The sequence below is a fragment of the Ursus arctos genome, unplaced genomic scaffold (assembly GCF_023065955.2).
Source record: "Ursus arctos isolate Adak ecotype North America unplaced genomic scaffold, UrsArc2.0 scaffold_34, whole genome shotgun sequence".
NCBI lineage: Eukaryota > Metazoa > Chordata > Mammalia > Carnivora > Ursidae > Ursus > Ursus arctos.
The window spans coordinates 23,403,993-23,430,707 of NW_026623030.1; the positions used below are offsets into that span (position 1 = coordinate 23,403,993).

The window sequence follows — 26,715 nt, forward strand, 5'->3', positions numbered from 1 at the left end:
TCGATGACCCACTGGTTCTAGTAATTCAGCAAAACTATCATTTCTAATTTGGATAGAAATATACAACCACCATGAGAAGTCACCAAACAGACCAAACAACAATAGACTGACAACTTAAAAATTAAATTGTGACCTGGCTTCAACATGATAAGGGCCATTTACAAAAGTCACAGCTAACATCAGACTTCATGACAGAAGACTATGCTTACCCTCTATGATCAGGAACAAGACAAGGATGTCTGCTCTTGCCACTTCCATTCAATATTCTATACTGGGGTTCTATCTAGGGCAATTAAACAAGAAAAAGGAACAAAAGGCACCCAGATGGGAAAGACACAGAAATATTTGCTTGCAGATGACATGATCTTATATATATAGAAAATCTTAAGGACTCTTGAAAAACTAATAAGATTCCAGCAAGACTGCAAGGTTTAAGATCAACAGACAAAATTCAACTGTATTTCTATACACTAGCAAAGAATAATATAAAAATGAAATAGAGAAAACAATCCCAATTACACACAGCTTCCAAATAAAAAAAACATAAAATACTTACAGATAAACAAGAGAAGTACAAGACTTGTACACTGTAAACAACAGAATGCTAAATAAAAGACCTAAATAAATGGAAAAGACACACTACATCCTCACCCAAGTGGCATCTGATGTTCTTGCACTGAAGATTTAATGTTATTCCCCAAAATGATCTATACAATCAACATTAACTCATCAAGATTCCAGGTTTCTGTTTTGTTTTTGGAGAAATTAGCAAGCTGATCTTAAAACTTTTATGGAAATGCAAGGGACCCAGTATACTCCAAACCATAAAGAAAAAAAAAGTAGTGAGGACACAAACTCAATGATGTCAAAACTTACTACACAAAGCTACAGTAACCAAGACAGTGTGGTGCTGGCATAAGGATAGACACACAGATCAATGGAATAATAGTCCATTTGTAGTGGAAAATGTGGTCAACTGATTTTTCACAAGGGTGCCAGACAATTTAATGAATAAGTCCTTTCGGTGCTCAGACAACTGGATATCCAAATGCCAAAGAAGGAAGCTGGACCCCTACACACCTCACACCATATATTAAACCTCTGTGACCTTAGATTAGGCAACAGTACCTTAGGACACCAAAAGTACAAGCAACAAAAGAAAAAAACTAACAAAATGCAACTTTATCAAAACTGAAATGTTTATGCTACAAAGGACACCAAGAAAGTAAAAAGAAAACCTACAGAATGGGAAAAATTCTTGTAAACCATATCTGGTAAGACAGGATTTTTAAAAACAAAAACACAACACCTTACAGATCACTAAAAAGACAAATAACCCAATTTAAATGGATAAGGATTTGAAAAGACATTTCTCCAAAGACAACATACTAACAGAAAATAAACACAGGACAAGATGCTCAACATCATTAGGAAATTAGGGAAGATACCACTTCATAGCTAAAATTAAAAAATAAATAAATGAAAGACAGTAACAAGTGTTGGTGGAGAATGTGGAGAGACCGGAACTTAAAAGTTGTTGGTGGGGAATGGAAAATAATACAACCACTTCAGGTAACTGAAGTGGAAAATAAGACAACCACTTCAGTTTGGAAGCTGCTCACAATGTTAAACATAGAGTAGTCAGTCATATGCCCCAGCAATTCCATGGCTAAGGGTGTACCTAAGAGAGTGAAAGCATACGTTCACACACGTACACGAATATTCACAGTAGCATTATTCATAAAAGCCAAAAAGGGGAAACAACCCAAATGTCGGTGAACTGATGAATGGATAAATAAAATGTAGTACACCCAAACAATGGGATATTCAGCCATAAAAAGCAATGAGATACATTATACACATGAATGAAAAATGTGACCCATGCTACATGGATGAATTCTCAAAAACAATATGCCAGGTGAAAGAGGCAGTCTCAAAAGGCCATATCTTGTATGGTCCCATTTATACTCAATATCCAGAGTAAACTGTGGCTGCTGGGTTCTAGGGGCAAGGGGCAGAAGTGACTGCTAATGCATATGGGCTTTCTTTTTTAGGGGATGAAAATGTTCTGAAATTAGATAGTGATAATGACCACCCAACTCTGAATATACTAAAAACCACTCAAATGTACACTTCAAAAGAGTGACTGTTAAGATGTGTGAATTGTATCTCAATAAACCAGCTTAAAAAGAATTGTGACCTAGGCCTCTAACAAATCAAAATATGACTGATATACCTGTTGTGTGTACACTAAGTATACAGTATATTCTCTAGCACATGAGCTACAGTTGAAGACAGAAGCAAGAAATCACGAAAAGATTCAGTTTCCTCACCTGTAGAGTGTGAACAACTGTACGTATCTACAGAGTGTACTCTGGTGAAGAGCCAAACACTTGCAACCAAGTTGCACACTCGAAGTTTAGCTACTACTGAATGTGTGCATACAGACTTCCAATTATCTGCTCGGTACAGAAGCTGCACAATAACCATGTTTCTATTAGCTGAACCTACCACATACTTCTTTCATTTATTATTCACTGAGACTGTCACATGCTCAGCAAGAAGATTACGATGGTCAGTGTGACAGTTCTGCCCTCACTGCCTCGTGATATGACAACAGCACTTAATAAAATGTTTGCACCTATCTAAAACTAGATACCATCTCTGTTCTGCATCCTTAGAATGGCCAAAATTCAAGAAGAGTAGCATACAAGAGCCCAATGTTCAAGCACTGCACATGCTTTTTAGCAATTCATGTACAGTGGGGAAAAGAGTAGGAAGGAAAAAGTGTAAAACTATCAGAACTGCTTGCACTCCTCACAAAGGTTTCAGAAAGGTGAAAGCAGAATGGATTTAAATGTGTGTATTATTTAGAATAATTACTAGTAAGTCTATTCACCTAAGATGAGGAATTTAAACTCATCTTTTAATATTAAATGGACTGTTTTTTGAATATTAAGAGAAAGGGAGTAGTTGCCAGAAGCTGGAGAAGGGGGTAAAGGGAAGTAACTGTTCAACGAGAACAGAGGGTCAGTTTGAGAAAATGAAAAAGTTCTGAAGATGGATGGATGATGGTCTGGAGATGGTTGCACAACAATGTGAATGTGCTTAATGCCACAGAACTGTGCATTTACAGACAGTTAAAATGGTAAACTTTACATTATGTGTATTTTACCACAACATATGCAAATAAGGGTACTCCAGGCAGACTGGAAATCTTAGGTCACACACACTGAGTCAATCACTATTTGTCCTTCCTAAACCATCAAACACAGCATACAAACCACTACATTTTAGGAAACAGAATTTCACAGTGGACAAGGAAAGTCAGGTAGATTGGGGCTATAACCAAAGTTTTGTCACTATGAGATCTGTGCACTGGGCAAATTAATAAGTTATATAAAGTTTGCTTAACTTCCCAAAAAAGGCCAGGAAAGTTCAGTGGTACTGAAAACTGAAAATAGAGGCCTATATGGCTAGAGCATAGGGAGAGGCATGAGATGAAATCACAGAAGCAAGCAGGAGCCATACAATGCAAGGTCTTTTAGGTGAAAAAGCATTTTATATTTCAGGTCCAATCGGGAAGCCACTGAAGGATTTTAGCAGGTGATCTTTAGGAAACTGCTCTGGCTGCTACATGGAGTAAGGACTGGAAGAAGGTGACAAAGGAAGCCAGAGCCCAGTAAGGACACAAGGAAAGTCCCAGTGCGAGTTAGTGAATGAGGAAACAAATTCACAAATTTGGGTTTGTTTTAGAGAGAATCAAATGGTCTTAAAGACAGATAATGAGAAGGAAGGACCAAGATGACTTCCAAGCTTCTCTCAGCTAATTAGTCGGTCAGAATGACGTACTGAGACTGGGAAGCCTGGAGAGCAACCAGACTGAGAAGAAAAGTCAAAAGAGTAGCTGGCCTTTATCTCTTCAAAAGGAAAGATGCCTTGAGGGTCAAGGTTACAGCTCCCTCTGACGCTATTTACCATTGCCATCTACTGATGCAAACTCAGGATAAACGCTTTGGTGGTAATTTCTCTAACTTTTCATATAGACTCAATATACTGAAATAGCCTAACTAGCATAAAAAATTCTTAAAATATTTTTAATGTGAGAGGCTGAAGAGTATATGAGTATATTATCAGATTAAGCTGGAGAAATGGAAAACACACAAAGCCAAGCGGAATCTCATACACAAATTTAGGTGACATTATCAGCAACTGCACCTTGCACGAAGGTACTTCTGGAAAGACAAACCATCTTCCTCTGAGGTCTCCTTCCTCAATTACCAGCACCACCACCACCCAGTCACCTAAACCAGAAATCCTGCCAGTGCCACTGATTCTACATCCCAAGCCCAGTCAGTTCCATACACCCATCTGGTTATTAAAACCTGTCATTTTGCATTGAAATCTGAGACTCACTTGTCAAACTACAGTGGACGTAATTTCATGCCCAAGGGAGATTGAGTTATTTTGGGACGGGACCTGGTAAAACTTTACAGAGCACCCCCAGATGATTCTCATGCGCACCTCTGCCAAGAACCACTATTCATAAACTCAAAATCTTTCCTCGTTATTTTTTTTTTTTTAAGATTTTTTTTTTAAAGATTTTATTTTATTTATTTGACACAGAGAGAGACAGCCAGTGAGAGAGGGAACACAAGCAGGGGGAGTGGGAGAGGAAGAAGCAGGTTCCCAGCGGAGGAGCCTGATGTGGGGCTCGATCCCAGGACTCTGGGATCACGCCCTGAGCCGAAGGCAGACGCTCAACGACTAAGCCACCCAGGCGCCCCCATTTTTTTTTTTAAAGATTTTATTTGTCAGAGAGAGACAGCCAGCGAGAGAGGGAACACAAGCAGGGGGAGTGGGAGAGGAAGAAGCAGGCTCCCAGCGGAGGAGCCCGATGTGGGGCTTGATCCCAGAACGTCAGGATCACGCCCTGAGCCGAAGGCAGACACCCAACCAGTGAGCCACCCAGGTGCCCCTTTTCCTCGTTATTCTTAATGCTACTGCTCTCATCATCTCTTGCCTCATCACCTCTGGCCTAGACTATCAAATAGCCTATCTCCAGCCTTCCCCATTCTGACCTATTTTCTATATCACAGCCAGAATTCCCTCTCCAATTCTTATTTTTGTTATAAAATCCACTGTGACAAATGGTAAAAACTGAATGAGGTTTGTCAATCAGACAAGTTTTGTATCGATTTCCTGGTTTTGATAATTGTACTGAACTTATACTAAGAGAATGCCCTTGGTTTTATAAACACTCAAGTATTTAGGATTAAGGAGGCATCATGCCTGCGATGTACTCTCAAACAGTTCAGACAAAAATGTGTGAATGTACAGATATCGACTGAAAGAGGATAATGCACATGTGATAAAACGTTAACACTTGGAGAATATGGGTAAAGGATATGTGGGAACTGTTACTATTCTTAAAATATTCTATGTCAAAATAAGTTTAAAAAATGATTTAAAAAAGATACAATCCTGTAAATGTATTTTTTAAAGATTTTATTTATTTGACAGAGAGAAAAAGCACAAGCAGGAGGAGAGGGAGGAGCAGGCTCCCCACGGAGCCGGGACCCCAAGAGGGGCTCAATCCCAGGACCCTGCGATCATGACCTGAGCTGAAGGCAGATACTTAACCCACTGAGCCACCCAGGCACCCCTGTATTTTCCCTTATGATTTTCTTAGTAACATTTTCTTTTCTCTAGCTTACTTTAAGAATACAGTATATAAAACATAAAAACATACAGAAAACAATGTTCTGTATAAGGCCAACAATAGTCTACTAGTAGTAAGTTTTTGGGAAGTCAAAAGTTATACACGGATTCCTGAGTGCCCCAACTCCTACGCTGTTCGAGGGTCAACTGGTAAAAAGTATTCAGAGCTCAGCAGGGTGTGAAAAACCATGACAGGGGCGCCTGGGTGGCACAGTTGTTAAGCGTCTGCTTTCGGCTCAGGGCGTGATCCCGGCGTTCTGGGATCAAGCCCCACATCAGGCTCCTCTGCTGGGAGCCTGCTTCTTCCTCTCCCTCTCCCCCTGCCTGTGTTCCCTCTCTCGCTGGCTGTCTCTCTCTGTCAAATAAATAAAATCTTAAAAAAAAAAAAAAACCATGAAAATGTGAATAATCCAATATGATAACTCTCCAGCAAAAAGACTAGACTGTTCTGATTGGTTCTGGGCATTCAGGGCTGCCTAAAAACATGGCACTGATCTTGAGCAATGACGGTAACAAACTCCTTTAAGATCTGTGGAGAGCTCTGGCCTTGCACTGGATTCACAAACTGTTTAAAGGTCTTTGAAGCTGAGACATGCCCCCCCCCCCCGTGTTATGTAGAAGTATTTTAAAGCAGAGCTTTTTTAGAGCCAGGAAATTACCCTTAACCATCTACTTAGTTTGATAGTTACAAGTATGACAAAACATTTGTGTCAGGAATCAAAGCAGGAAAAGCTAATGTAGCCCTAAGCTAGTATTCTAAATTGCTCAGTACAATAACTGTCAAATCGAGATTAAGTTCATTATTTCACTAGTGCTAGTGTTCTACCATGGACCAAAAGTAGTAAGTACAACAGTTCAAAACACTTTGTTTAAAACAAACACATTTTAGGGGCGCCTGGGTGGCATAGCGGTTAAGCGTCTGCCTTCGGCTCAGGGCGTGATCCCGGCGTTATGGGATCGAGCCCCACATCAGGCTCCTCTGCTATGAGCCTGCTTCTTCCTCTCCCGCTCCCCCTGCTTGTGTTCCCTCTCTCCCTGGCTGTCTCTATCTCTGTCAAATAAATAAATAAAATCTTTAAAAAAAAAAAAAAAAAAACACATTTTATCAACACGAGGGGAGGTGCCAAACACCTAGAAATAAATATACAGAAAACTTGATTTGTTTGGAAGACACCAAAACCTGTTGATATAATTGATACATAGGAGCATAATTTTTAAAACACATAATTATGAGCCTTGAGAAAAGGACTGCATTCAGATACATAATCTAGAATAAATCAAAAATGACAAACTCAACTCACCAGCAATTTCTACAATATCACCAGGAACTATGTCTTTAGCTTTAATCCGCTGGACACTCTTTCTGTCCTGTCGATATACTTTGCCCATTTCAGGCTCATATTCCTTAAGGGCTTCGATTGCATTCTCAGCATTTCTTTCCTATAAAAAAGATAAAAGTAGTAAAGACATACTTGCCATTGCAAATTAGTATTTTAGCCCAAGGAATCAAATTTTAGATTTCTAAACTTTAGAAAAAAGATACAAGAGATGCACATTAATGATACTTGTAAACAATTCACATAAGATGATAAACACTAGGCTCTTATAATTTTGTGCTAAAAAATGAAGAATTAAGTACCATAACAGGCCTAAACAGGGAATAAAATCCTAAAAAGGGAAAAGCAGTTACAGAATCTGTTGTCCCCAAGACCACTGTACTGTGTAACATGGCCCTAACCTCCAGCCACAGCCACACCAATGAAACTGATCCCATCTCACATGAAAGGTGATGGTCTGGGGCTGGACTGCCTAGGTTCACTCCAGGCTTTTCCCCCTAACAGCTATGTGACTGTGCACGAGTCACACAACACACAGGTGTGGTGCCTACAAAATCTGGACACCAATGCTACTACCTCAAGGGCTGTGAGGATTTACAAACTATTTAGACTTTTGGCACACAGTACATGCTATGAGTGATGAATTAAGAAAATCAAGTTACATCTCACAAATTCTAGGAAATCTCTCTGCAGTAGTCAAGACCAATAAATGGCTGGAATCTCATCACAGAACTGTCAGTCCTGGGATACCTGGGTGGCTCAGTCGTTTGTGTCCAACTTTTTTTTTTTTGAGAGTGAGCGAGGGAGCGAGCATGACCGTGCATGGGTGGCAGAGGCAGACAGAGAGGGAGAGAGAATCTTAAGCAGACTCCACGCGGAGTGCAGAGCCCGAGGTGGGGCTCAAACTCATGACCCTGAGATCACAACCTGAGCCGAAGCCAAGAGTCAAGACAGTTAACTGAGCCACCCAGGCTCCCCAAGAAGCTGACCCTTGATTTTGGCTCAGGTCATGATCTCAGGGTTGTGAAATCAGGCCCTGTTGGGCTCCGAGCTGGGCATGGAGCCTGATTAGGTTTTCCTCTACCCCTCCCGCCTCCCCCTAAAAAACCCCAAACTGCCAGTCCCATAAATATATACCATATTTACTGTAATACTGTATATAAACATATCAAACCTTAGCCACACACAGCTTTTCTTTCCAAATTTTGAGATGCAGAAATCAAAATATGTATTAAAAAAAAAAAAACTATAGGAAAGTTTTAAGGAGGGGAAAAAAAAAGAGAGAAAAACACATGTGTCAAATTTGTTTTCTCTCCTTTTGGAGAGTAAGCAATTAGAAATCAAGGAGCAAATCTACACAGTGCATGCCCAGGTGAGGCTACTCAATGCACAAAGGAAAGGATTCATTTCTCTCACTTTTTGCCTTCTGATATAAAGCTCAATTTAATCTTTACCTGGTAGAATTTATGCACAATACTATGTGATTTCAATTTTTAAAGAAGATTTTATTTATTTGAGATAGAGCAAGAGAGAGAGCACAAGTGGGGCAGAGGGGCAGAGGGAGAAGCAGACTCCCCGCTGAGTAGGGAGTCTAGCTCAAGGCTCCATCCTAGGTCCTGGAGATCACGACCTGAGCCGAAGGCAGACGCTTAACTGACTGAGCCACCTAAGTGCCCCTGTGGTCTCATTTTTTTACCTTAATGTAAGAAGTATGGTCTGCTGCAAAAAAAAAAATCCCAAAACTTGCTTAAAGTGAATTTAGAGGACTCAAAACTGAAAGCTAATGGCATGAGTCTCACTTTAAATATTTAGATCCCTGAAAAAGTATAGAATATGTTAAATCTGGGAACCCCATGACAAAAATAATTTCAACCCCATATCAGATCTGCTTAGATAATATTATCTGCATCACCTCATAATTAACAGAAATACCTGATTGTTTAATTCTAATTGTCATTGCTATAAGGTCCTTAAGTTCAAATGCTACTGACATTGTAAAAGAATAAATTCTCAGCACCGTTGCTATTCAATTAGTCAAATTTGAAATCACTTTTTTTCACAGTACTACCTCTCCCATTTGTAAACTGTGGCAGTTTTAATTCCTTTTCTCTGTCTTCAAGGTCATGTCAGATAAGAGTTTAACTAGATTCCTCAAGGTTAAGAAATGTCCCAGGAGCACTGTATTTTACTTCTACTCAAAATTAGCAAAGTGCATTTAAATTAGAAGCATGAAAGATAAATTATCTCAGACCCCAAGGACAAAAATGCCAATTAAAATTACTTTAAAAGCCTTCCCTTCAACTCAAATGACCAAAAGGAGTATTTACAATGTAGGGGTGGGAAAGGGAAACGATCACAGATTCAAATAGGTTATACCAAGTGCTCAATTCGGCGGCAGCAGCACATACACTAAAATTGGAACAAATCTCGGTTTCTCTGTAGTTCCCAATCACTTGTCACCTTCTTTAAAAAAAGCCTTCTGAGAACACTGGTCAGCATAATGTGCCCCCCACCCTGCAACCTCCCAATACTACCTTACACTACACTTATAATTTCCCTTACTTCCAGAAGGTAAGAACTCTTCAGTATTGCTCATACCATTCTGTATACTATGTAAATGAGATGAAGACCTAAGAATGTTATTTTTTAAACTAAGATAAATAGAAAAGTCCTACGTAAACTGCTGCAAAATTTTACTTCAGAATTTGGATCAGCCTGGGCTTGGATTCAAATCCCAGATACTCTGTACTACCTGTATGGCCTTTAAGAAGTCACTTAAGCACTCTGAACCTCAATGTCACATCTGTCAAATGCGAGTATCATTTGCCTTTTAAGATCACTGCAACAATGACATGGGAATGTATGTGAAGTATCTACCTTGTAACTGGCATAAATTATTTAATAGGAAAATATATATTACTAGCTTGAGAAGGACAATCTAATGCTGTATATTGTTTCTTTTGCTTATATTGTTTACAAGGGGATCATTTTCACTTAAATATAAACAATTTTAGAAAAAATTAAAATAAGAGAAATATAGCACAATAAAATTTTCTTTTAAGTAGACCATCTTTCTATACGAGCCCACTACATAAAGGCCTTCTTCATGTTTATTAATAAGATCAGAAGTTTACAATTTTTTAAAACAGATTTACTTATTTTAGAGAGGATAAGTGTGTGTGGGGTGGGGAGGGGCAGAGGAGAGGGAGAACCTTAAGCAGATTCCCTGCTGAGCGGGGAGCCTGACATGGGGATGGATCTTACAACCCTGAGATCATGACCTAGGCCAAGATCAAGAGTTGGCTGCTCAAGCGACTGAGCCACTCAGGAGCCCCAGAAGTTTACAATTCTAATAGGACTAATTATGCTTATAAAAGGTTTCCACTGTATGAATGTAGATGCACTCTACCTGAGTTCCTCAAAGGGGTGATTATACTCATATTTAAATATCAATACTCAAAATGAATTTGAAGTATTAGTCTCAGTCAGTTAAAATATATTAAGAAAAAAAAAAATCAAACAGATCAACAGTCCTAGGAAAGTTAAAGTCCTCTAAATTAGATATATACAGAACAGCAATTACACGAAGGGGGGGTGGGCAGGAATCCCATTATGTTTCTGTAAACTGGCTTCCATTCTGTGAGTCAGAAAGGCCTGAGCAACTGAGGGAAAAGAGCCAGGACTATGCTCTGAAGGGAAAATCATTTTTATAGCTAAATACAAAAAAAAACCAAAAAACAAACAAACAAAAACCAAGGAGAATAAAAAGGACATTGAATTTATGAAACTTTTCATAGGAAGCAGCTAGGAAATATAAAGACAGATATTGATTCTCAAATTTCCTGGTTTTCCTCAAATAGCTTCTCTCACCCATTATTCTTAACTCCATGCTACCATGAAGGATGAGCAATTTTAACAGTACATTCACATGCAGGAGAGGTCTAAAATGTTGTCATTAAATAAACAGACAAAAGAAAAAACACAATGTAGATTTTCCAGAGATATCTTTAAGCAATACATCAGGGGGAAAAAACAGATTCATACAGTTTAAATCACTTATATAAACTGTTAAACTCTAGCACTGCAGAATTTTTGCTTACCTGCCATACACCCACAATTGCATTGGCTACTAATATAAGTAAAATTACAAAGGGTTCTACAAAGGCTGTAATTGTTTCTTCACCTTCTTCAAACCAAGCCAAAACCTAAAAGAGAAATGGCATGTGTTAGAACTGTAATGTGTTTTTTAGGCTTAGTGCCGCTTGACAACAAACGTGGCTGGTACTAAAGGAACTGCAATATACAAAATCTCTCTTCTTACGGTCCCTAGAAATAAATGGTGGCAAAATGTAATGACAGCAACAACCAGTTTATGTCCCCTGCTCAGAGTAATTCTTGAGAATCAAAACCACAACTTCTTAATATTCTTCAAAAGCTGATTTAATTTTTCACATAATAATTGTTTTAAAATCCAAATAAAATACTTTCTGGGAAATAAATCCCATTCATTTTACATTGATATATTCAGAAAAAATAAAACCTGAATTCTCCATTTTGTTAACATAAAAGGCAATCACCTACAACTTTGCTGATTTGCTTAATACTCCTACCAAATAACATCGATAGACATAAATTCATTGTAAAAATCACTTGCTCATGGACTCAAAATCATAGAGTACTGAGAGCATCCTGGTTATTTTCAATGGTATCACCCACTATAGGTCATCTCAGGATTACTCAAGGTTGTTCTGCGATCAGGAATCTATTTTGAAGGTCAACTTCCATATGACATCTACTACAGCAACACAGCACTTCAGAGAGGACAGAAGTCCACACGTGTTATTTATAATGGTACAGAACACTGCCCCCAAGGAAAACGAGCAGAAAATTAATTTCGAGCTCACACAACCATAACCTTTGTCAGGACGTAAAAGCTACGAGTTAAGAGAGCCACTTCATAATTCAGCAAACTTAAGGTGCTAAGAGAACCCAAGATATGAATCTTAAGAATGATAAAGAACATGGTAAAAGAGACATCTAAATAGTTAAAAACTAATTTTTGTGAAAAACTGCCAATCCAGAAAGGATGTCAAACATATCTAATGATTCAATCTGGGAGTAAGATTTGCCTTTATTTTTTAGCATTGCTTAAAATGTCTGCATATTTCACAAAAAAATCTTTTCTTTAAAAGACCTATTTAGTAAACAACAAAAGCACTGGTTTTGATACTTTTTAATACAGTCAGATATGACTCATGGCAAGAATGAAACCATCTATGTTTATAACTCAGTGGAACAGTATAAAGTGAGCTTTTACACAAATACTAAACAACCAGAGAGGTGAATAAGACAAAGCCTAACATGAATTCTGCAAGTAAGATAAGGGAATGATGAACAAGAAATTTCAACCTGAGCAGGGAAAAAACCGGGAGACACCAGGACCGGGTCCTGATAGGTACCAATGACCACTGACAGCTAGTGAACTAGGGCAGGCAGAAAACCAGAATGAATATAAATGTTGCCGCAAGCTTTCAACAGGGCATTCCTGGTGTTAAGGCCAGGCCTAGTGCCAAAATGAAAACTTCTCTAGGAAGTTATAAATTTTGATAGATGCAATATCACAGCTGCTTTCATACTAGCCTTTCATGCATTTGCCAAGGAGAGCATATCAGAAATAAGAAACTTAATTAGCTCTTGGGGGAGAAAAATCACTCAACTTGATGCATAACTAGGACCTTTCCAAAAGGTCAGTGAGGCATTAGCAACTGCAAGATAAGCTTCACACCTTGTTAAAAGAGGGTATGAACTTCCCTCTTGGCAGCTGGGCCTAAGGAACAAACTTAAAGTAATATCCCCTAACAGCTGGAGCAAAGGAAGACTACAGCAAATAGTGACACGACTATCAGAGCAAATTTCTACTTTTCAAAATATGTGTGGTTCCTCTGCAGAAGTAGAATTTATCAGTCATGTAAAAATCCTAATCTGTACAATACAGTAACCTTTTCTTCCACTATAGGATTTCAAATGTTTATGTGTAAGAAACCCAAGCATTCATAATTATTTGAAGGTTCCACAAGTATATTAATCACTGCTTGATGAGAAACTAGTGGGCAAATCTCTCAGGGTGGAAGGCTGGTGCTGAATCTATTTAAAATCAACAACCATCAATTTCCTGAATACTTCTTAAAATGTCTATTTTGAAACCACAAATTGCTCAAATAATTAAATGCCACAGCCCAAAGTGAAGATCAACCCATATTTCATTACTGGTAAGAACCAAACCAACTGATCACGTTCAGATCATATTATGCAGTCCTTCATGGTTCCTATTGAAAGGAAACCTAGTTTACGTAGGATGATGATGGCTGACAAATGAAAAATCCCAGGAGATGAGAGAGTGAAGAGGAGTGTGTGACACATTATTACCAAAATGAACAATGCCTTATTAACATTATAGTATAGTCAGTTCATAATTATGACTTATCAAGTTATACAAAATATATTCACATGGGGATAAATGTTCTAAAAATCTTCACTAAAATACGTTGAACATAAATGATTACCTATTTGTATTGCCTTTTGTTCACTACTGTATCCCCAGGGGCCTAGAAGTGTCTCTGGTACACAGATGATGCTCACTATTTATTGTACAGTGGCATGAATGAATGATAACTTATAAGGTACAAGACCGTGAGGGCGGTATTTGAACTTAAACATCTAGAACAAGAAGTAACCAACTTCATCAACACCATCAAAGGAAAGTGGAAGAAAAAGCTACTGCAGTTAATTTTAGGCACAGTGTTTCTTCTTTGCTTTGAACTATTAATACAGTAACAATACTTGTCTTCTGGGGTTTATATAATCCAGCAAAGTTTCAAATTTGCCAAACCTATTCAAGGTAACCACTTACTAATGAGTACTCAACTATAACTTAGACTGCTTCAATAGGGTGGGACAGGCTATCTTCTAATTATCCGTAATACTGATCTCTGCACAACACAGTAACATCTGACGGGACAATCAGAAGATGCTGGAGAGCAGAGTTTAATAAATAAAAGCACACTTTAATCCAAGGTAAAAAAGTGTGTTTCAGTGGAAGACAGTTATGTTTCTATAACTCTATTATCTTAGCTACATGTTGGGATAATGTATGAGCTCTCAATGAGATCCAAAAAAAGAACATGAGAGAGATCATAAGCACATTTTTAAGACTGAGGGCACCTGTCTATATTCCTCTTTGTATCCTTAGAAACTTGCAAGGACACTGGGTACTCAAATACTTGTTCAATGAATGAAGAAATTTACATTAAAAAAAGTTTTAATAAAGAGGAAACCAAACACTTCACAAGAAAGAAAATGTATCCCCAGTAAATGTTATGACAATTTTCTGGGGGTGGGAAACAAAAATTCTTTTAGTCATTAACAAAAAAGAAAAAAGAAAAAGGTATGAACTAGACTACATTCTCTTCTGATCCACATATAAAACTTATTTAAAAATACTGGCTTTAGATTTGAGAATACAATCTTCTTAAACATACACACACATTCACCTTTCAAAACATTTTAAAGAAAGGCTCTAAATAAATTAGTTAAACCAATCAGTGAACTACCCATTTTATCTTTTCTTGAAAAAAATAAAACACAGAAGAGTAAAATCATTACATAATATAAACTACTTCTTGACTATATTGTTTTAAGAAAACCAAAGAAACCAGACCTCATTTATTTTGAAAATACTACTAACACACGCTCACTCAGATATCCGTTTTATCAAAATCACTAACCCAGGCTCTAAAAGAAATGAAGAATCCCCTTTAAAGGGTCCAGTAAGAAGGAAAGACACTATTCAAATACAAGTGACAAGCTAAGAAGTGCCCTGGTCTAAGCAAGTTTTAGCAGCATTTTAGGGTCACTCCAAGTAGCTGTGGTGGGGAAATGGGGATAGAGGGTAGAGCAACTTTTGCAAACTATGTTACCACAGAGGACTTCATGGATTCTGACGATGCAAATATGGCCCTCCCGCTCATCTCCTTCAGGTCTTTACTCTAAAGTCACCTTCTTGGAGGACTTTCCTGACCACCCGATGTGAAAACTATAACCCCCTCCTCATACTCTTTCCCCCCTGCTTTATTTTTCTCCATAGCACTATCACTGTGAAACAGACTACACATTTTACTTGTTTACTACCTGTCTCCACTAGAATGTCAGCTCCAGGTTAAGAGCCCTTGTCTATTTCATTCAAATGCTGTATCCCCAGTGTCTGTGCCATGTCCCAGGTGTTCAATAAATACTTACTGAAGCAGTGAAAAAACACAAAAACCGGTATTCCAGTAAGCAACCATATGAAGTATTAAATGAAGGGCAAAATTGTGACCAAGGAGGATGTAAAGACAAAGTGAAAGGATAGCAGGTCATGAATGTCAAAGAATTTCTAATGTTACTTCATATGTAGTGGGAGAGATCATAGTTCACTTCTTCCAATCCAAGTAAACTTAATACCATTTCTATCTGGCGAATATTGCAATTAAACTTTATCCCTACAGGTCATGAGTATAAAACATTAATGCAGCTTCCTACAGTTAACAGTTTACTTAGTCTGATATCTGAAATAAATCACTAAAGCCTAATATTTCTTTTTAACTTGAACAGAACCTGATGATATATCATGTACATGTTATAGGAACTGTCTATTCAATTCTCCAAAAGAATATGAATATTCTACCATGACTTTCCTGTCAATTAGGAGTAAACAGACTACCACAAAAAAGACTCCGTGATCTTTTGAAAGATAAATGAGGAATGAAAAGGTCAAGAACAATATAGTAATAGCGCCAATTCCACATGAAGAAAATCAACAAAACAGGTCTGATATCCCAAATGTCTTGTTCAAACAAGTCAGAGCAAACTAACAGTATTTCCTAAACGTTTATTATTTTTGTTTAGCAACCCATGAAATAAAAATGTCACACAGTTCATTTCCTGAGCATTAACTCCAAGTTGTTACCAAAAAGGTAATTCAAATTTCAATTCCAAAACATAGTTCGATAAAGCTATAAAAACCCAACATCCTACCCTATGATAAATTAGAGCAATTCTTTTAAAACCCATTTGAAAATGCTTAGAAACTACAAACTTCTTACTTCAAAATAAAAGCCACATACCTCACTAATTCAAAATGTTAATATGAAGTCATTCAAACTGGCAACTCAAGAGATCCTATACAACCCAAATATTCAATAGCTTGTTTATTGGAAATAATGCTGATGTTACAACACTGCCTTAAGTTACACACACAGAACTCAATAAAAATTTTTTTTATCTCTGCCTTGTATTCACCAGGTGATTTACTTCTAAGATGTCCCTTATAACCTTATTGAACCTCAGTATTTTAAGTACCAAAGCTGAGGCTACTTCAGAATTATGCAGGTAGCTTAAACATACATAAACATTACACTACCCCAAATGTATTATTTGTTTTGCTCCACGACAATGTACTGAAACTGGTAATCAAACAGCTCTACCCCTTTATCTTAATCTGTAAAGCAGCAGCCATTTAGGAGGGATGGGGGAGGGTGGAGGAGCGGGTGGTGGTGAATTAATCAAGGACAGACAGACCTGTAAGAGGTATGGAGTAATTCAGGACACTGAATGCTTTGCTATGACACTCTCAATTTTATTCAATGAAAACCGCAGAAAAGATTCGTGAGGACTGAATTATTATTAATAGCTACATATCACTTAGCCAACATGGCATGATAGATTTATTAAAGTCTCATGTCAGAATCAGTATACAGTATTACTCCAAAGGCTCACCTTTTGCCAATTTCCCCCCCTCACCTAAAGAAGTGCCCGCTGCTTCCTTTTGATTTAGTTCTCGAAGCAGCCTACTATGATATCGTTGTCATAAAGACTGAGGTAGATTCCTGGGGCCTGCATATGTACAAACATACAAAAATGAAACCTTGAAGCTGTGTCAATTTTGTGAAGCCTGAAAAAGTATTGCACTGGGTGAATTTCACTTCCCATCATGGTTATAATAAGAATAAAATACTGTAATTTAAGAACAAAAGTCATCTCATGCTGTTAGGATTAGGAACATCTGTATCCTATTCATGACCATTTTTAGGAAAACTACCAAGAAGTCCATTGCCCAAGAAAAAAAGGCAGTAAAAAATTAATACTGAACAGGAAAAAAAATGTTAATAACCTAGAATACCCTCACCAACCCATCACCCCTTTTCTACTGTAGTTTTTGCATTTCACCAGTTTCTTAGCAACCATACAGGACTCAAGTCGGTAACCACACAGAGAACAAGAAAAAAAAAAAAAAAACCAGGTTGGTTTTTTTTTTTTTTCCTTTTAAAATATAGAACCAGTTGTACCGAACCTAGTTCTCTCTACCTAGGAGTCACTGAAGACAGGGGTCCAATTTAGATAAATATACCACCCTAAAGGTCAGTGACCAAATTTGGTCAACAGTGGTGCCATCACTGCCGTCATCATTCTTGTCACTGTCAGAAACAACTGTCACCTTGCCATTACCAGGAAGGGAAAGCAACTGGAATATTCCTTTTGTAAGTTCTATTTACAGACTACAAAGGGCCCAACATCATCTTAGTATCTTACACAATGGAAGAACCCAAAACAGAAAAGACCTTCTGACAAAGAACTTTTTGATATTAAGATGTGATAAACCACAAAAATTTATAAGACCCCGCCTCATTTAGGAACAATTTCTAACTGCACTGTAATGCCAGGCATTAATTTTCCGCACACAAATGGCTTCAAGTGCTTGTTTATAATTTTAAAATACCCAGATTTTAAAAAAATGAAGACACTGCTGAAATCTCTAAATATAATGTTCTCACCCAACAGTCAGCATTTGTTTCTTGGTTTTTCACCTCTGTAACAGTCTCTACTTTTTGGAAAGAAATTAAGTTTCTTTATACTTACAAAAGATATACAAGCTGCCAGCAATAAAATTCTAACTAGTAAGTCTTCAAACTGCTCGATCACAAGTTCCAGCAAGGTTTTTCCTGTTAGAAACAAACATTTGTTGTAAATGTCATCTTAACATCAGCACACAAAGGAAGTAAAAAAAGAACATGTTAAGATTACTCACCTTCTTCAGCCGGTAACTCTGCAGAATGTAGAAATTCGCCAGGCAACGTGTCAAGAAGAGGAAAAAAATTAGCATTGTCTTTATAAAGTGAACTGCTAAAACTATCAGTCTTCGAAAGACCTACCTAGATATATGAACCTTCAACCATTTTTAATGGAAACCATACCAAATGGTATCTCAAGAAAATATGCAATATTTGTTGTAACCAGTACCTTAGGTCTATCCGAAGCGTAAAATCTCATCGCTACCCACTAAACAGGGCTCCCGAAACAAGGTGTCATTTCAGCTATGTCATGACTTCTGCCAGATGTGTAACTTCGGGTAGTACAAGAACGGTTAGAGGCTTTCTCAACTGTAACGACGCCTCATTAACTGGCAGGGGACAAGAAAATGTCTCGCAGGGTTCAACCCAGTTGCATGAGACTCGTCCCTCCCTCCAGCGGGGCCGGCTGCTGCGGGTGAGAAGCTGCCGAACTAACTGCGTGCGGGGAAGGTCAAGGGCTCGAGGCGCGGGGTCCAGGAGGTAGAAGCACGACTCCGGAGCCCTCGCCTGCAGTCCCTCTCCCGCGGGACCGGCGCGCGGGCTCGACCCGCCGCCTGCAGCCCTCGGCGGGCGCGGAGCCCAGACCCACGAGGTGGAGCCCGGTCAGCCATCTTCCCTGGCTCTCGGGCCCGCGCCGGGCCGCGCGGGGCCCCTGCAGTCCCAGCGCCGGGCACCTACCGTTAGAGCCCCATCTCTCCTTGAGCTTCTTGACCTGCTCCAGGCTCAGCCCCGTGCTCTCGTTGACGCCGAAGTGGCCCAGCACCTCCTCCACCGTCTTTGTGTGCGCGTTCTCCATGGCTGCGGGGGCCCGGCCGGCCTCGCCTCCAGTCCCCGAGGCCTCCTCACCTCCGCCTCGCACTCGGGCCGCGGGCTCGTGCCACCCCGGGCGCCCAGGCGCGGACTGGCCTCTCCCCCTCTTCCTCCTCCTCCTGCGGCCGCTTCCGCCTCTCCGGGCGCTGAATCACCCCGCGCCCCCTCCCCCAGACAACCGCCCCTCTCGCAGCCCGGCCCTCGCCGGCGCACGCCCCGGGCTCAGCTGGGCGGTGGGGGGCTCCTGACCCTCCCTCCCCTCGTCAGAAGGGAGGGCCTCCTTTGCCCTCAACCGCCCGCCGGGAGCGCAGGCCGCGGCCCCCGAACCCCCTCCCCGCTCTCCTGAGGTGATTCGCGGCCCCGCCCGAGCCGGAGGAGGGGGCGCCCGGCCGACCCCTAAGGGGAGAACGGAGCGAGGGCGGCGAGCCGGCGGGGTGGTGCGCGGTGCACTCGCCCTGTTCCCTCAGCTCCGCACCCCCGACAGCGGCGGAGGAAACTGCGGCGAAGGAGAAGGAGGTGGCGTCGGGGACGGCTCCGCGGCGGCTGCTCTAATAGCATTTATCCGCCGCTGCCTCCCCTCTCGCCGCCGCCGCGGCATGTGGACGCCGCTCATTGGCCGAGAGGGCCCAGCGCGGCGCGGGCGGCACGGCCCCGCCCCCTCCCCTCGACCCTCCCTCCCGCGCGACTCGCGCCCACGCCGCCGCGCAGGCCCCGCCCCCTCCCGCGCACCGCCCCCAGGAACCCGGATAGAGGCCGGCGCGCGCGGTGCCGCGCCCGCGCAGTGTGCGCCCTGGCCCGCGGGTCGGTGTAGAGCTAACCTTAAGCTGAGCTTGGGCTCCGGCGGTCTTCTATCTCCGCCCGCCCACGGACACAGAGCCAAGAGAGGTGGAGGGTTCGCGGTGGGCTCCCTGCACTCGCTGCCCCGAGGTTAACCGCCTGCCCTTCGGGGTCGGCCTGGGACCGGGGTGGGTGTCTGGGAAGGCGAGGCCGAGGAACCTGGGAAGTCGGTCCGCACTGGGCCTCCCGAAGCGTGCTCGGCTTGGTGTCCTTGGCTCGCCCACCCCCTCGCCCTCTACCTTGCGGGCCGCATTCTGCATCCTAATCTGTCTCCTTTAGAGCCCCCTTCAGGAATCGAGGGGAGGAATTCCGCAGTTCATTTCCCACACGGCCCGAATCCCTCATCTGTCGCCTCAGGAACACGGCATCCCACAACCCCAGCCGAGCGCTCCTCCGCACACCAATGTCAGCCCTTCCCCGGCGGGGTCTGTGCTCTGACCGAAGGAATCCCACCCCAGGGAGGAGGGAGGAGGTTTTAATTTGAATAGCCCACACAGTCACACAGTACATGTCTGCCTAAAAGTCACAGGCTTTGCCACCGTAGCTGCCAAAGAACGAGAATTGTGCTGGGAGGTGCTTCACTTGGGCATTAAGACCAAGGCTATTTTCTGGATTCCACTTTCCCCAATAGGAGAAAGAAGGACTTTAATCCAAAACCTATTCTTAAACCAGAGTTGACTTGCTCCAGAAGTCTGTACAAAACCTAGGTGACAGCAAAATAAAGGGCATTTTGCTTATGTAAAGTTAGATTACTTAATAGGCGAAGGGACCTTTGCGTTGAATTCATGAACAAAAGGTGAACATATTCGCATCACAAAGAGCAGCCTTGTTAAGGGAGTATGTCGCAGAATGAAGCATTAAGTCTACTTTTGTGTTTGGCAATAGTGTACCATCCGCATGAGCCAAAGCAGAGAAAAAAAACACCTCAGTTATCCCAGATGGCTCAGTCTCAGGACTTCAGATGAATTCCTTCAGCAGATGCAAATCACAGTATATTACCCAGCTGAAAAAATCAGGCACGTCATTTCATTTAATTATTTCCAAGGAGTGGAGGCTGGCATGCAGTTTTGATTGATACTTGGAAAAGGACCAACAAAACCCTACACGAAACAAACAAAATTCTAGTGTATGGCAATGCGCTAAGAGAAGCAAGGTGGAAACTGGTTAGGTCACAGGATGGGAGCCTCCTCCAGGAGGGACACGTGATCTCATGGTGGGGGTGTGGTAATGGAGGGCTGGTGGTTCTTTTCCCTCTGAGACCAGGTCTGCACCATTGCTTCTGCCTCACCTCATCTCTTTCAGCAACAATAGCAACACTACAGGCAGGAGGATTGCTATCTATCTTAGCCTGGAAATTATCTTGGCCATTTGACTTTTGGACATGGGAACAGAGGTTCCATGGCTCTGTGGATGCTTGGGTTTGTAAGCGCCTCTGTGATTATGAGCTTTTAAGGGGTTCCCGACATTGGCTTTTGTACTCACTGGTCTTCTCGGGATTGTCACGTGCCTAGATCCATCTTATCATTCAGATCTCACCTTGAGAGAGAACGTCATCTCCTCCTAGATGTCTTGGCTGACTACTTAAAGTGGCTACCTTCCCTGGTCACCCTTGCTATCGCATTGTTTTATTTTCTTCACGGCATTTATCTGTGATATGGTGTTTTTCTTTAGCTGCTCACTGTGCCTCTCCTTACTAGAGTACAAGCTCCATGAGAATATGGGCTTGTCTGTCTTGTCTATCCTCAGGATGTGGAATGGTCCCTGGTATACTGTCATCATTTATTGAACACCTACTGTTGTGATGAATGAGTCCCGCCATCCCATATCTATCAGTGACTTGCAAAGGGCCTCCCTATGGGAGGAACCTCAACAAATTTTTGCTGAACCCAAGTTCATTGATTTCCAATTTGTGAAATAAACAGGAGGGCCTCCGAACTACTTCCCTCATGGGAATGGCTGTGAAGGTTAGTCAGGTTTAACAAATACAAAATGAGGCAGCATTAAAGGCTTCTTAGGAGTGATGTGTAAGTTCACATTGGTGCTGTTACCACATTGTCATCACCTCCTAGACTGTTCTTTGCAAGTCTGCTATCTACTGGAGGTTGGAATACTCCTTTAAACCGAAACTGTGATTTTTAGCCTGGAGTTGGCCCCTTTTATGTCAAATACCATTTATGTACTTGGTTCCTCAACCTGTGGGTGTCTCTGAAACTTTTCGTTTATAGGTTGCCAAAATTTAGCATAAACCCAGCCTCCCAAGGGCAGAAAGGTCAAGTTTCTCTTATGTAGAAATAAACTTATGTTCAATTTATTTTGCTCATTGAACTGCACGTGCTTCTCATGAACAAGGTTAAAAAAAAGTATGGGTTTTGGAAGTACTCTATTGTTTACCAAAGATTGCTGCTATTTTCAATCAATTGAGGACAGGGAGAGGAAAAAGAAGAGAAACAGTGATTCAGAATGATGGATCATTTGATCAAAGAACCTCAAAGGAATTAATAAAGGAGGACATTAGCTAGTACTAGCCAGGCTAGTTTCAAAAGCTAGGCAGACAGAAAAGCCCCAGTAAAAAAGAGTAACCTGGAAAGGAGGCCCCAGCCAAGTTCCCAACCCTCTACAGCCCTCCTATAGAGCAATGGAGATTGCAAAAGGCGGTCTGTTCCCTATTTGGACAGCTTTAACAATTAAAGCAGGTTCATTCTAGGTTGCATCCACATCCCCTAACTAACTTCTTCTGTATATTGGTTCTTGTTTAGCCCCCTGGAACAACTCTGAATAAATTTAATCCCTCCTCTGTGTGAGATCCCTTTGAGTATTTCAAAATATCTATGGTGCCTTATAAAGTCTCTTTTCTCAGCTGAAAGGAACAGCTCGGTCCCTGAGCTGTTCTTCCTATAGCAGGAGTCTGAAGCCCTTCAGCATCCTCATTGTCCAGTCTTGGAGACACCCTACACCGAACACAAAAGTCTAGGCATAGTCTTGGAGCAAGGACCTAGCCGAGCTACCACTGTCCTCCCTTGTTCTGATGCTTTCCCCTGCACACTGTTGATTTGTCTTAATCAACTCAAAACTGAGTCCTGTCTACATAAACTGCAGTCTTGTTAAATCTTCCCATCATGTACGCGCACTGTTGATTCTTTTTAACCCAGGCACTGAACTCTGACTATAACGGAATGTTCTCATGTTCATTTTGGTCCTTGCAGTCTGCTGTGGGTTTTTTTGAGTTTTCATCTTCAAGACATATTTTATCTCTACATCCCAGCTTGGGTTATGCATAAATCTGGAAAGCATAACTTATGACTTCTATGTCTTTCTCCAATAGAATGTCCAGGTGTTCATTCCAGATTAGAAAATAATCAAAATCAACTGGATTTCGTTGTTCAACAGTTATAAAATCAACTTGGCTACATGTTCCAAAGTCAGGAAAGTGAAAATCTTGCAAGGTACCCTCCTGCCTCTCTGTCTCCCATGCCCTCTGTTATACAGTGTTGGAACAGACCATTCTTTCGGTTGGGCACCTGATGTAGTCAACTTGACTTAAGGATCATGTTATGTGAAAAGTACACATTTCCATGTTAGACTCAGAACAGTAAGGTGCTCACACTGAGAGGCGGGTGGGAGCGAAGGCTGACCAAGTCAGTAGTCACATCTGGCATCTCTTTACTGACTCTGGAACATATGAGTGTTGAATGAAAGAGTGGGCAGAATTGCTGCAATATTAAAATGCTTTGTTATGTAAATTAAAGTCTCTTCAGGTAACCATGGGATGTGAGTCCACTGCATTATTATCTCGCCCACATTTCTTGACTTGCCCATAAGAACTTAGAGGACTCGTCGAATGTATTGCTGAGCTCTAGATGCGTTATCTACAACAGACTCAAAGTCCGTGTTCTTGTGAACAGTCTCCAAGTCACATTCTAGTGAATTTTCGCAGAAATGGGTCTGGTTTGGCAGGGCTTGTGTTTTGTTTTGTTTTTTTGCTGGCTTGTGTTTTTAACACATGCCAGTGCCTAGTGACCACCGTTTTTTCTACATGTTCACGAACTATAACTTTAACATCTGAGAATTTGCCGAACTTAACAGAATGCGTTTTCCAGAATTTGCCTCCCTGCCTCCATTGGGAAGTATTCTTTGGATGGCTTAGTGCCCAAAAGCCAACTGACTAGCTTATGTTTATAGTAAAGGGACTTATTGGGAGTAGACTCTAAATTCAGAACAACTTGATCCAGGTGCTCAAATAAAGTCACTGAGAATCTCTTTCTATCCCTTGGATCTGCTGCTTTCCTTTGCCTTTGGCTTTGATGTAGGCTCTCTCCAGGTGATAGCAGACATGGCCCCCAGCATCTCTGGTTTAAAATCCACCAAGTTTGGAAATTTCATGGAGGGAAAGGCCTAATATTTTCTGAGGGTCCTGTGCCCCACCTGAAACAGGGACTGTGATCAGCCCCACCTGAATTACATGCACTGGGAGTAGCGAAGAAGTGGTTCCCCGAAGCAGTGGTTTCCAAATGTTGGCATGCAGCAACATCACCTGGAGGGCTTGTGAACAAACTTCTGGGCCCTACCTCCAGAATTCTCACTCAGTAGGTCTGGGATGGAGTCCAACAATGTGCATTTCTTTTTTTTTTTTTTAAAGATTTTATTTATTCATTCAACAGAGAGAGAGACAGCCAGCGAGAGAGGAAACACAAGCAGGGGGAGTGGGAGAGGAAGAAGCAGGCTCATAGCGGAAGAGCCTGATGTGGGGCTCGATCCCATAACGCCAGGATCACGCCCTGAGCTGAAGGCAGACGCTTAACCGCTGTGCCACCCAGGCGCCCCCAACAATGTGCATTTCTAACAAGTTCCCAGGTGATGTTGATGCTGCTAGTTCGGGACCCACACTCTGGAAAACAATGCCCCTAAGGAAAATCAAATCAAGGAAGGGAATGAATGGTGGGTTGACTAAACAAAAGATGTCCCCTTCATTGAGGAAAGTCGAAGAGCTTAACTCCTTTTGGAGGAAGCAGAAGTAACTGGCATGGGACACTGGGAAGCCTGGTTGGGAATGGACCGAGAATCTTCCACTGCAGTTTTCAGTTTCATCTGCCATATATCTACCACAGCCTCTCCTCCAATTCTAAGCTCCTGCCATAATGGACTATTATCTGTTCCAGGAACAGCCTGCTGCTTGGATCTGTCTGGCAAACCCCTAATCCTCCTTCCAAGATGAAGGCTAAATCCCACCCCATCTTGGAACCCTTCTCTGACAGTAGTCTTCACTTCTCCATCATTTCCATTCTCACCACCCCAGAAATTAGCTGCTCCTTGTTCTACGTCCCACATGGCACTTTTTTTTTTTTTTTAAGGTGGTTTTATTAAAGCACGGGAACAGGACCCCGGGCTTATCCTTGTCAGCCTTCTTTTTATGTGCTTCCCATCTTCTTCTCAACCTGAAATGTGGAGTGTCCCAGGACTTTGGATGTGGGACATTCTTCCTTACCCACAATTTTTCCTTAGGTCCACTGCTTTAAATTCCACCTAAATACTGATGACATACACATTTGTATATTCAGACTCCTGTACCCAGCTGTCCACCTGATCTCGTGAGCTAACTGGGACATGGACTCACATGGGAGAGTGACGGGGTGGGGGGGGGGTGGTGGGATGGTCACCTCCCTCCGAGCAGTGAGCCATGAATAATATATAGCCATGTGCACAGTCAGAGCTGAGAAGAACAGCATTTGGAACAGAAGGACCAGCAAACTGGCAAATGTACATATCTTTCTTTCATCCTGACTTAGCAACTAAGTCACTTGTTTAGCATCTGTGTTCTTCCACCAAATTATAAGGTCCAGGAGAACAGGGATCACATGAACTTAGAAGGTGCACAGTAATGAATGAATGCATGATAATGATCTGTTTTGAGGTCTTTGAGTGCCTCCTTCTTTACTTTGTGTCCCCCGTGCCCAGCACAGGGTAGGTCATGTAGCAGGTGCTCAGTACATAGCTACCAAACTAATTCATGAAGCCCTTCACTTCCTTTGCAATTACTGCTCTGGGAAAAAAAAAAATGCTGCCATTAAAAAAAAAATTAAAGAATAGAAACCCATGCATCAGTGCCAAACAAAGTACTGTGGAATGGTTTTCAAAACCATAGCTCCCTGATGGGATAATGTAGTTTAAATATAGCTGCTATTTTCCCCTCCAGTTGGTTTGTTCTTTGATTTTTGTGGAAAGATTTCAAAAGTTCTTGTCCACTGCCCTCCTTTCTCACCCCCCAAGGTGCTTAGACCTTAAACAGCGAAATGTTTAAAATGAAGAGATGACAGGACCTCCTGAGCCTGGTAGAGAAATGAACAGTGATTAAATACGAGTTTAATTTTAAATGATGAGCTACTCAGAGTCTCCCTTCCGTGCCCGGTGCCAGGGTGCTGCTCTGGCAGTGGTGGGGGCATAGCGAGCAGGTAGAGTTTCCATCGGGCAGAAATCCAAGGCTTGCGAATGTGCCGGATGGGGTTGCAGCGGACAAATTCCTAGAATAGGATCTTTGTTCCCAAGCTCATGAGCTCGCTCCCTTGATGTCCCACAATAGAAAAAAAAAAAAGGGGGTGGTGGTGGTGGTGGAGGCATGTTTAGGTCTCCTATTGTGATCCTGCTGTCGTTACCTGATAGTTCACAAAAGATCCCAGGAGGCTGGCTGCCCTCCCAAGTCACCTTGTGATTCTCTCCTGATTTCAGAGAGGGGGAAGGGGGGGGACACTGTGTATCCTGAGGGAAGCATGTCTGACAAGGCTGATCCGTTCCATCTGCGAGGATGTATCATGAGCCCCATCTGGCTCCAGCAGTCTGCCGAGGCTGAGGCG

General features: G+C 41.7%; 1 protein-coding gene across 3 annotated transcripts in view; it reads right to left on the bottom strand.

Annotated features, from left to right (window-relative positions):
- ATP2A2 (ATPase sarcoplasmic/endoplasmic reticulum Ca2+ transporting 2) overlaps positions 1–20,271 on the bottom strand; it is a 57,331-nt gene extending 37,060 nt beyond the window's left edge. The window contains exons 1-5 of one of the 3 annotated variants that reach the window (XM_044389856.3): positions 19,852–20,271; positions 18,181–18,198; positions 18,012–18,094; positions 11,159–11,263; positions 7,023–7,161 (exon numbers count right to left, since the gene is read on the bottom strand). In XM_044389856.3, coding sequence (XP_044245791.1) covers positions 7,023–7,110 — 88 coding nt within the window. In that variant the 5' untranslated portion in view covers positions 7,111–7,161; positions 11,159–11,263; positions 18,012–18,094; positions 18,181–18,198; positions 19,852–20,271. Of the gene's footprint in view, positions 1–7,022; positions 7,162–11,158; positions 11,264–18,011; positions 18,095–18,180; positions 18,199–18,901; positions 19,606–19,851 lie in introns of those variants that run through there. The other 2 variants (XM_026514859.4, XM_044389855.3) reach the window with 2 other exon arrangements.
- Positions 20,272–26,715: the final 6,444 nt, after the last annotated feature.